A 13,188-nucleotide genomic window follows, 5' to 3' on the forward strand; every position below is an offset into this window, starting at 1 on the left:
TAGGTGTGTATTTTCCTATCGTAAGCCAAGCGGATCACAATTTGTTTGAGTTTTTTTTCACCGCCTTCACATCACCGCCTTGACAAGTTTTCACCGCCTTGACATCACACAACAAAAAAAATAATAATTATAACAAAAAAATTTAAGACCAGTAACTATATTAATAAAAAAAATAATAATAATGATAATAATAATAATAATAATAATAATAATAATAATAAAAATAATAATAATAATAATAATAATAAAAAAATACTAAGAATTATATTAATAATAATAATCACATTTAAAATAATAATAGCAATAATAATAAAAATAATATTTATATCATTATAATAATATTAATCATAATAATAATAGTAACAATAAAAATAACAATAATAGTAATAGTAAAATTAACAATAAATAATAACAATAGAAAGAATAAAAGAAAAAATTATTGTAATAACAATAACAAAAGAAATAATAAAAATAATAACAATAAAAATAAAAACACGAATAATAATAATAATAATAATAAATCATTATATTAATAATAATAAAAGTAATGTTAATAAAATATATATAATAATAATAATAATAATAATCATAATAATAATAGTAATAAAAATAATAATAATAAAAAATAATAATAATAATAATAATAATAATAAATAATAATAATAATGATAACAATAATGATAATAATAATAATAATAGTAATAATAATAATAAATATAATAATAATAATAATAATAATAATAATAATAGTATAAATAGGAATTATAATAGTAAAAATTATAATAATCAAATCAAAAATAATAGCGATAAAAATATTTGAAAACAAAAATGATAATAATAATAATACTAATAATAATAAAAATAACAATAATAATAATAATACTAATAAGAATTGTGGTGAGCCGCCAACTCACTCTGCAACCAAGAACCTAAATGTATTAATATAAACTCGTATAAAACTCCATATGTTATTATATATCATTGTTCGTAGTTGTAAAAATGTTAAACGCTTTGTTCACATGTTAGCTGGTTGTACCAGCCATCATTCGCATACTCCGATCGGAGCGCAATTGCTAACCGCACTTGGTGTCTAAAAGAGAGAAAGTACGTTGTATTCAAGAGAGTTCAATCTTATTGCGCTTGCCTTTTTACTGCCGTGAGTCTAGCAAGTCGATATTCTGCACATAGGAACTTTGTCCACACAACATGGCGCAGTCAGCAGCTGTACCTATAGCACGATCCCCAGTGGGCATCCCCTTCTTCTGGGAAAGCGGTATGGAACCCCCAGTAGAATGGCCCACATGGGCAGCAACACCCAAATTGGCAATAATGGCCAAAAATTCGATAAACGTTGAATCCCTATTAAAACATAAACCAGACTTAAAAGACCTCATTTACCCCCACAGAACCGACCTACGAACCCCCAACGGAGAACGAAACCCAAGCACAGCATAGAGAAAGAGACTTAAGGAACAATAAACGAAAGGTGGACTGGGACAATGAATGCAAAAAGATTGCATTCAAAGGCCCATTTGTTGACGGTATACCTTGGGATGAGGCCGACCTAAAAGTAAGGAGCCTCATCTACCTCAGCCTGGGAACCAACGGATCTACCAACAACGATTCCCCCATTCGGACATTGAACGGATAACAGTGTTCGAACTTGCCCACGAACTCGCTCTTTCCTTTACACAACCCCGCAACATCACCTATGATCGTTTCCTCCTCTTCACCTGCAAACAAAACCAAAACGAAAAACTGGAAAGTTTCCACTGTCGCCTCAAAGCCCTAGGCGCAAAGTGCCGTCTAGGGTCTGCAGAAGAAGATCTCATAAAAGACATCTTTATAGCCATCATTGACCAAACACATCGTAACTTAGCACGCAAAACCATAAGAAGAAGAAACCCCGAACCGCGAGGTACGCTAAATCCCCTATGGTCTATAATACCAGATGGCACAATAGTCGATTACACTCCCCACACCATAACAATCGATACTCACAATCGCAAAAACACCGTGATACGCTCTAATGATATAGCTATATCCACAGAAACACGCACACTACCACAAGAACAACAACAACAAGAACCAAAACTTCGCCTAATAAATTTTGTGGCCTGTAAAACAGTTGGTGAGTATAACCGTAACAAACGCAAAATAGAAAAACTCTGTTTAGCAGAAAAAGCACAGCTGGCGAAGACAACCCGAACGGGTCAAAGCCCGAAGACTGCCCAACAGGAGAAAATTGGCAACCAAGCAACACGCAAACGAAAGGCCACAACAGACGAACCAGGACCATCCGCCAAAGCACCACAACATGGAACGTCCACACCTATGGAGGAAGGAGACATCCCGAACACAGCAACCAACACATCGATAAACGTATCCCCAATCCTGACAAAATCACTATCAGGACCAAAAAAGCTGAAGAGAAAATTACCAGGAGCAACCCAAAAGGGAAAAAGAACGACAATAAGAAAGAAAGCGCCGGTATCAGCAGCCAGAAGAACCGCAAACGCCAAACTGACCAAAGCGAAATTGGCAACCCTGAAACAAAGCTACGCATTTCAGTTGAGCCAGAGCCCAATTAACATCGAAGAGTTAAACAGGAAATCGACTACCCGCATATTCAAGGAACCATCCCCAGGGCACACAAAGCCCTTCATAATTGCGCCATCTTCTTCTGCAGCAGACTTTATGCTCTCAACGCTTAAAAGGAGCACTGTGTCAACAATTGCGAAGTCACCTCCACTGCGCAACCCCCGCAAATCCAAGGCGGAAGCCACAGTGAAAAAACTCAAAGTGGAGAAAGCCATCGCCAACATATCACTCACCCCTACAACTGACGACTCACTACACGAAATCAAGACTAAAGAAACCACAATCATCGACCTCGTTGACACTTCGGACGAACCTCAGCCTCACACCCCACTAAGCATCAACCCTAACTGCTCTACTTTCGGGCAAAATATCGTCATTCTTTCCTCAGACTCCCAAGAATCCAGCAACTCATTCCACACAGCCTCCATCCACTCGGTCCCCACTCGTACTGTACAACCCAAAGATCCCGAACCCATGGACTGGACCCCACCTACCCAAGAACCCGAACGGGACGCTGACACTCGCACCCCTGAGAAAGACAACACTAGCGAGGACCAACAAAACTGACCGAAACATAGCATCCTCCAAGAGGGGGGAATGTGGTGAACCGCCAACTCACTCCGCAACCAAGAACCTAAATGTATTAATATAAACTCGTATAAAACTCCATATGTTATCATATATCATTGTTCGTAGTTGTAAAAATGTTAAACGCTTTGTTCACATGTTAGCTGGTTGTACCAGCCATCATTCGCATACTCCGATCGGAGCGCAATTGCTAACCGCACTTGGTGTCTAAAAGAGAGAAAATACGATGTATTCAAGAGAGTTCAATCTTATTGCGCTTGCCTTTTTACTGCCGTGAGTCTAGCAAGTCGATATTCTGCACATAGGAACTTTGTCCACACAACAAGATTAATATTAGTAATAGTAATAATAAAAATAATAATAATAATAATAATAATAATAATAAAAATGATAATAATAATAATAATAAAAACAAAAAAAAATAATAACAACAATAATAATAATATTATTTATAATAATAATAATAATAAAAAATAATATTAAGAATAATCATAATAGCAGTATAAATAAAAATTATAATAGTAATAATAATAATGATCAAAAAAAATAATAATGATAAAAAAATTTAAAAAAATAACGATAATAAAATTATTACTAAAATAATAATAATAATACTAATAAGAATAATAGTAATAATAGTAATAAAAATAAGAATAATAATAATAATAATAATAATAAAAATAATAATAATATTAATAATAATAATAATATATAATAATAATAATAATAATAATAATAATAATATTAATAATAATAGATAAATAAGATTTATAATACTAATAATAATAATAATCAAATTAAAAACAATAATGATAAAAAAATTTGAAAAAATAATGATCATAATAAAACTAATAATAATAATAATAATAATACTAATAAGAATAATAGTAATAATAGTAACAATAATAATAAAATCAAAATTCATAAAAATTATAATAATAATAAGAGACAGACTATTGAAACTCGGAGTCACATTAACACAACAACACAACAGCCAAGGTAACAAACTCAAAAATATTTCAAATGATAATAAAAAAAGAAATATAAGTTAATGGGTATTGAAAAAATACTACCATTTTTTACACGCTTTGGAAATAACAAAAAACACATCAAGAAAGCAATGTGCAGATCCAAGAAAAACCTAACACAACATAAAGGAAGAAGAATACCACTACACCTTGAAGAAAAAGTAGAAAACGAATTGACAAAGCTAATAAACAATAAGTAATAATCCGCGTGGAGAACGAATTTTCTAATAGCCCAAGAGTGAAGAAGTACAAATGAGCCAAAAAAGCATTTTATTCCGAACAATTAAACAGAGCAATACACAAAAAAACAGATGCAAAGCATTGACTCCACGTCAGACTGCACCCAAAAAACAGTATAAATAGACCCATCTTCCAATACAACAGATTTCATGTTGAACTCCTCAAACAGCCTGGAAATTCCGAAGGAATTCAAGTCAATCATCAACACACCCAAAACTGTAAAAAACACAACAGCACAGCAAATCACCAATGGCACTGAAAAGCACTCCTCCAATTGGATTCCAAACACCGTCCGGAGAAGGACTGTCAAGAAGCACCCGCACACCCATGGAACAAAACACAGACAAAACACCACTACCAGTAGCTCATGACACCATCAATTTAAACTGGCTCATACAACAAGAAGATAGAGAACACAAGGAAAAGAACGACGAGCAGGAAACGAACAAGAACTCACCCTCAAAAAGCTCCATATCGGATATAAAACAGTCTGACTTTCCCTCAGAACGTTAAAAGTCAATTTTTCCCTGGGTTCGGGAATGTGACACTGGACTCCACGTGAACAGGGTGTAACATTGCTATCTACATGTTATAGTATAAACATTGCCTAAATAATATGACTATTATATATACATATATATATATATATATATATATATGTGTGTATATTTATAAATATATAAGTGCATAAACTTATAGTATCAGCGATCATACTTTATTGAAGTTTGTTGAAGTGCCAACATTAAAATGACAGGTGTATAACTTCACGCAACGTGGCTTATATCTGTAACCAAACGTCTCCAAAAGGAGCAGTACTTTTTTGGAGACGGGAGCAAACCCCTCCCAAGAGTGGTTCATATGATTCTCAAACGTTTAACTAGCCGTAAGGGCCAAAGAGAGCCTCGAAGTAGACAAACTACGCAAGACTACGCAGCAAAACTATTTTACCCAGCCATGAAATCATTTGAAGAAACAGGAGCAAATGAATCGAAGGATGAAGCAAGAAAAAGAGACATCAGAAACCAGCAAAGGAAAATTTGGACCGGGAAAACGAGCTGATATCTATTGAATTTTGATGGCCCATTCGTAGATCGCTACCCATGGGATGATGCAGCCAGAAAAATAAAAAGCTAACTTTACCTCTCAATTGGCACAGAAGCAAAAAGATTTTACCATCAAAACAACCCCCACACTAAAGTACATACATGCAAAACATATGAATTCGTAAATTCGCCAACAAACTCACAATGACATTCACTAAATCCGGAAACCAAATATATGACAGATTTCAACTCCTTAATGAACAACAAGAAGTACATGAAAATTTGGAAACATTCTACAGTCGGTTACGGGAAATCGGGTCGAAAACAGCACGGGGCACACTAGAATACGAATTCGTCAAAAAAATTTTCCTTGGAAAAAATGACAAATGCAGCCATACAAATGGAACTCTTTTTGAAGGTAAGAACACCAGCACAAACACTAAACTTTGCACTCACAAGGAATGGGGACAGAAAACCATAAAGAAGTTCTTCTACCAAACCTCTCTAACTGGAAAAAACAGTCGGTCGCTAACTTATCAGCAAGAAAAGCAAAACCAGCAATATTACCAACACCCAACACAAAACAAAACCCACAATGTTGGAGATGCGGAGGTTCAATTACACCAAGCCACAACAACAACTGCCCAGTAAAATATCCCGATGTAACATCCGTAAGAAACAAGGCCACTTTGCAAAAACGTGTAGGTCAACAATGCCACCACTCCCGCGACAAAGGACACAATACGAACAAAAGCAAACAAACAATCACACAATGTGAAAAACGTAAACCAAACTGTAGAAAAAGAAATAGAAACACCACTCGCAGAAGAAGAAACAGAAACAACCGACCCAGAGTCAACAATGTTGATTACGGAACTCATCGATATTGGAAAAATTGAACTTAAAAGAACGAACAATTGAGCACATAAATACGGGCGTAAACAAAATAAATCCATACGGAGAAATGATAATACAAACAACACTTAAAAGCGATTACAAATTAAGTTTTCCTGCAGACAGAGGTTCACCAAGAAGTTTCATGGTTGTTAAGAACAGAAGAATTAACTAAAAACATGAAAGACGTCAAAATAGAACAAAACAACGGAAAAAATTTTCAAATGCTACAAAAATAAGGACTTTCCAACTGTAGGACATCTGCGGTTGGATTTATTATCCGTTTCGTGGAGAGCGATAAATTGCAACATTCTAATCGTCCAACACAGATCACAAAATGTAATGGGAAGGGACATGCTCTCAAAGCTAGGAGTCACATTAACACAACAACACAACGACTAGGGTCAGAAAATCAGCAATATATCAAAAGATAATATAGAAACAATAATAACTAAATGGGAATTTAAAAATTTGTCCCTCCCTTGTAAAAGATTTAAAAAACCCAAACTTCACCTCGCGAAACCAGTATTCAGAGGCCAGAAAACCCAACAATGCATAAAAGAAGAAGGAAATCATTATATTTTGTAGCAAAAATTGAAAATGAGTTGACAAAACTAATATACAGTTATCAAATAACCAGCTTGGAGAACGATCTTTTTGTTAGCCCAGTAGTGATTGCAGTTAAGAAAGACAAATCAGCCAAATAGCACTCGATTTTGAAAAACTACACATAGGAAAACATTTAAAAAATAACAGATGCAAAGCATTGACTCCACACGAACCAATTTACACAATTTTAGGCATCATTCAATCAATTTCAGATTTCATGGTAACGTACCCAAAGAGCCCGGAAATCCAATCTGCACACCCAATGTGGACAAAGCTGTAAAAAACACAACAGCACAGAAAATCACCAATGGCACGGAAAAAACTTCCCCAATTGGATTCAAAACACCATCCGGAGAAGGACTGTCAAGAAGCACCCGCACACCCATGGAACAAAACACAGACAATACACCACTACCAGTAGCCCTTGACATCATCACAGTAGACAAATCAGCCAGGGCCATACAAAAAGAAGATAGAGAACACAAAGAAAAGAACGACGAGCAGGAAAGAAACACAAACTCAGCGTCTAAAAGCTCAAAATCGGACACAAAAATCCCACTTTCCCTCAGAAATTTAGAAATAAAATTCTTCCTTGGGAGGGGGACTCTGATACTGGACTCCACATGTAGAGAGATAAAATGAGTGACATTGCTATCTACATGTTATAATATAAACAATGCCTAAATATTGTGACTATTTTATATATATATATATATATATATATGTATATATATATATATAAATATATATATATATATATATATATATATATATATATTTATAGAATTGTATAAACTCATAGTATCAGCCAAGCTTATCATACTTTGTTGAAGTTAGTTGAAGTGTTAACGTTATACTGACAGGTGTCAGTCGGGACATACAATAAGTATATATACAGTTTATGCAATAAGTGCAGTTTGCCTTATACTAACTTGAGATTGAGTTAACAATTTAGAAGAGTTTTAACGCTTTTTCGCCGCCTTGTCTTTCATCACACGAGACAAATTTTTATACTAAAGAATCAACGATAATTATAAGAACAATAAAGATAATTAATAACGCATAAACTACCAATAACCATAATAATGATAATAATAATAGTGATAATAATAATAAAAAAAACAATAATGAGAAAAATAATAGTAATATTAATAATAATAATTATATTGATAATTATCATTACAATAAAATTAATGAAAATAATAATAAAAAATAATAATATTCATATTATTATTATTAATAATACTAATAATAATAATAATAATATTAATAATAATAATAATAATAATAATAATAATAATAGTAATAATAATAACAATAATAATAATAATACCATTATTAATAACAGTTACAATAACTATAATAATGTAAGTAATAATAATATTAATAATAACAATAATAACAATAAAAACAAAAATTATATTAATGGAAAAAATAATAGTACTATTAATAAAGTTAATACTAATAATAATAATAATAATAATAATAATAATAATAATAATAATAATAATAATAATAATAATAATAATAATAATAATAGTAATAATAATAATAATAATAATAATAATAATAGTAATATTAATAATAATAATAATAATAATAATAAAAATAATAATAATAATAATAATAATAATAACGATAATAGTATTATCAACAGAACTATACATAATAATAAAAATAATAATAATAATAATAATAATAATAATAATAAAAATAATAATAATATTAATAATAGTTATCCGTTATTCGGTTGATATGACGTTGAATGTAAAAGACGTAGGCGTTGACATTTTTAATTCTTTAACACTTAGGCAGAACTGCAGTTAGACAGTTCGCTGCCAACGCAACTAACAGCTAGACAAGGTCAAGTACCTGTCAGCAAGGAAAAAGTCACTCGTGCTACGAATGACGCAACAAAGAACAACTAGTGTACAACGTGTAACGTATGACTATACTGCAGGAGGGGAATATTAACTTACTGCATTGGAGGTGAGAGTTACTAAGTGGTGCGGTGACCACAGTATGGTAGACATAATGTTTGTTTCAAGTTTACTCTAGTACCACATTTCCCTGCTTCTGAGAAAATTTAGTTACATCTGTCACTAAATTTTGGTACAGTTTGTGTTCGCCGCATCAGAGTTCCTCTGGGTTGAGTTCTCTTTCTTCATCGCTCGCTCGTGTTGCGACATCTCTTCCCGGGGGGGTCCTCTGTAGTGAGGTTGACGTTGGTGTGTCCTTTTATTTCTTCCGCGTATGGTGTTGGGATTTCTACTTGTGTGGTAGAAGTTGTGGCTTGGGCGTGTTTGGCCTGGGGTGTTTGGAAATTCGGTATCCCTGAGAACTTCTCTTGGGTGGGTTGTATTCGTTCTCTGATAGCGAGTCCTCGTTGTCATTGGGGTCAGTGCCATACGGTGTGGTTCGGGTTGGTACTCTCTGACTACGTCGGGACGGCATGTTCGACGTATCCACTTCAAATTCCTCTGAAGGGTCAGAAGCGCTATCGTCCTTCTGGTAGCTGGTGTGGGCGGGGTCCTCATGAGAGCTTTGAGACGATTCACGAGATCGATCCTTGCTCGGTTTGCCCTTTTTGGGTGAATGAATATATCGAAGCTTAGGTGGAACTTTGGTCCTCGAAACCTTTTCCAGGTTAGATCTAGCGTGGGGTTCCCGGGGCTGCGTGTCTCTTTTACGAATGGTTTGAATTCCCATGATCTTGTTCATCTGGGCCTTTCCGTGGCTTCGCATAAGTTCCTCGAACTTTTTGTGGTGGTTTCTTGCGGTCTTTCTCGCTGCAAAGTTTATGAGAGGTATATTCCTTTGTTCGGGGGTACCGAACTTTGCAATATCCGATTTATTAAGGACCGTGTCCTTTTGACCAAGCATTTTTAGGGTGAGGGTTGCATCCGTCGTTGCAAAGGTCCATTTAGCTATTTAATGAGGGTTTGACAAGTGAAATTATGATTCTTATGCAGCTTAACATAGATTTTTAAAACTATTGCAAAAATCTTAACCGAATCAATTTTTCTATCTTTTTGAGCCACTTAGTCTGAATAATGACAAACCCCATATTTATTCGAGTGAAACAAAATTTATCTTTACCGGCTTTGCGTTTTAACCGATTTTTTATAACTTTAACTCTTATAACTTTTATAACTATAAATTGTGAGTTTTCGTTGCTTGTCAATATTTGTGGTTCTCTTTGCTGTCAGTTTATTTATTCTCTATAAAACCAGGCCCTATGTTCAAATGCGGCCCAAGTGTGCACGTTTATTTTTTTTATAATAACTTTTGTTTTTATTGGCTTCAACACTGGGTGTTTTCGTTAACCACTTTTGAATTTGGAGTGTGGAGTCTCTTTTATGTAATTCTATAGTGTTACGAGTCACTCTCACTCATGACGGGTTCCATCATAGCAACAGAAACAACAGGTCCAATTTTCATCCTGAGGATTTTATTTGAGATTCTATTTTCAGGAGATTTTTAATATAAATTTGACTGTTTTTTGCTATTGTTATGGCGTCAATTTAAGTGATTTGAAAACTTCAACGTTTCCTGTTTTTATCCTTCTTTTTTATTGATTTGTTACCTATTCCCGGTAACTTTTTCATCGCTTTTCATCGCTTTTTAGTGAAGCACTATTAATTTGCTATTGACCATGGATATTTGCTACGGATTGTCATTTGTTTTTTTTTATTAAGATCTGATAAGACAGAATTTTTATCGTGTAAGATCTGATAAGAAGAATTTTTATCGTATAAGATCTGAGAAACGTCTTATCAGATCTTATAAGAAGATGCATCCCCTTACAGGCTTTTAGCAAGATGGTTTTGTCAGAATTTTGTCAGATCTTACACGATAAAAATTCCACAATCACTGGGGTAGTTATTATATCGTAGTCTCGTTGATGGCAAGTTGTGGCGGTCCGCTAATGTGGCATTGATTAGTTCATATAGTGGTTCGTGTTTAATTTTATACTCAATTTGTTTACTCATAAACCAATTTTTTTCTAAAAGCATGTAAATTTTTGAAAAGGTTTTCACCTCTTCCTCATTTAGTCGTTAATAAAGTGAAAACGCAGATGAGCGGGGTCGGCATCGATTTCGGCATGTATTCAAACGCAAACTACAGAGTCTCTTTGTTTAGCCTGATTGTAATATCTGCAGATAAGGCCTGATATCAACTTCTAGTCCTTAAAGCTTCTAAAAGTTAACTTCTCCCAAAAAATATTGGATGTTATTGATTTGCAGCCGAATTTTTACCTCTATCTCAAGCTGTTTTAATTTTAGTGGGTAGATGTGGAGATCACTAACTGCAACTTTAAGAATTCCGAGGGCGAGGTGCAACCTGAACCGAAGTCACTTGTCTGTTATAAAGCCGACACAACGTGCCACGAAAGTGGTAAGCACAATAAAATTGTCGCAAGCTCACCAAATTAAAAATCATCAAAAATTAGATAATGAGCAACAAAAGATGGATCATCGTGCACAAAAACCTACATAGGGTTCTTTTTTAAATTGTCTAAAAGTTCAACAAATAATCTTATTAGCTATCCAATTTCATAGCTCAGCAGTTTCGTTGATATTGAAACATAATCGAAAATTTTAGGGGAAAACGTTCCTTTCCGCTTAACACCGAAAAAATTTTTTGAATTCGGCTTCATCTAGAGGCTTCACTATCTTCCAATTTCTTGAAACGCTGTTCTTAATAATTTGGATAGCTTGAAACGTGTAAGAGAACCACTAAATTCGTTCAAAGGATATAAAATGAACGAGGAATCTTACAAAGAAGCTTTAAAGTTAGATTATTGTGCAGCAACTGAAATTTCTTGTTTTTGTAGAACCTCTGTAAAGCAATAGGCTTGTTTTGAAAATTCTGCTGGGTTTCTACTTGCTTAAACTGCATCTCAACGTTCAAAACCAGATCAAATTTTTAAATTGGTTTGTTGCAAAAAATTTTCAGCAACACACTAGTTCATAATTAATGCCAAATTTAATATTATTTATAAAGAAACTTCAACTTTGGTAAAGTAAAGAAAAAAATTTTCAAATGACTAAGAAAAAGTTTTATTTCTGGAATCTTTTTTGTCATTAGATTTTTGTCCATGGACCCAATGCTAACGATGCATGACTAAAAAAATTTATCTTTTCGAAAACCATATTTGTAAAATGTTTTTGTATTATAATACAAAAATGAAAATAAGTCTATTATTAAAAGTTAATTATATATGAAGTACCTAGGAAAAAGATAAACCAAGTTTCAATAGGCTGAAATCTACTGCACATATCTGTTGAGTTGAGCATTATATTTGTTTTAACATTACAATTTCTTGAAAAAAATTTTGCCTGTTCAATTTTGTAGAGAAACGTTTTACAAACTTGGCCGGAACAGGCAACAATTTGCAAAGAAGTTTGAACCTGATCTTGGTTTTCAATTAAATATCAGCTTTAAAAGACTAGCGAAGTCTCTTTTTTTCGTTTAAAGAACTTGTTAACAGCTTCTTTCGAAAAAAGAAATTTTTTCCACTTTGAAAATCGCTGACAAATGTTATCATTTTTAAACTTTGATTTATCCCAAACTTGCCTGTACCGAACTCCAATTGTATATTAGTACTGGGCAATTGTAAAAGCAAGTTTCCCATGTAATATATTTTGTTCGCTTTCTTGCTTGAAACTTGCTTCTTTCAAGCGTATATTAACGGCGCAAATGTGATCATTTCAACAGTCCGGGTGGCGCAGAAAGGAGGACAAACGTCTACGGAGCAAGAGATCGTGGGTTCAAGAGATCGTGGGTTCAACTAAACACTATTTTTGCACTTTACCCAAGTCTATTGTAAAATCGTACTGAACGAAATTTTGACAATTCAAAAAAGTGACCTGAATTAGTCTAAGATTCAGTAATGACGAGCAATTGCATTTATAGTGGTCCAGTACTGAAACGCACTTTGAGTTAGGTAAGGGTGTGTATCAATTTTTACGAGGAATATGATGAATTAGCGCAATCAACGTTTGGTCCTCAGTCTGAGATTCTACACTAGTTTGATTTCAACACGCACAGGATGTTGAGGGTTTCATCAAAACGTAATCTCCATCTGTCGAATTGGCACATTTGAGAATAAGCGAGTTTACTTGAAGCAAAGATTTTTAATTGATATCCGAAAGATAATTGATAATTTCCTCTAAATCACA

General features: G+C 33.6%; 1 protein-coding gene across 1 annotated transcript in view; it reads left to right on the top strand.

Annotated features, from left to right (window-relative positions):
• The window catches only part of LOC142338650 (uncharacterized), a 385,398-nt gene that overhangs the window by 348,377 nt on the left and 23,833 nt on the right, over positions 1-13,188 (top strand). The window contains exon 4 of the mRNA XM_075388497.1: positions 11,290-11,401. Within this exon, the coding sequence (XP_075244612.1) occupies positions 11,290-11,401 (112 nt within the window). The remainder of the gene's footprint in view (positions 1-11,289; positions 11,402-13,188) is intronic.

Source organism: Convolutriloba macropyga, chromosome 4 (assembly GCF_964194025.1).
Source record: "Convolutriloba macropyga chromosome 4, txConMacr16.3, whole genome shotgun sequence".
Taxonomy (NCBI): domain Eukaryota; kingdom Metazoa; phylum Xenacoelomorpha; order Acoela; family Convolutidae; genus Convolutriloba; species Convolutriloba macropyga.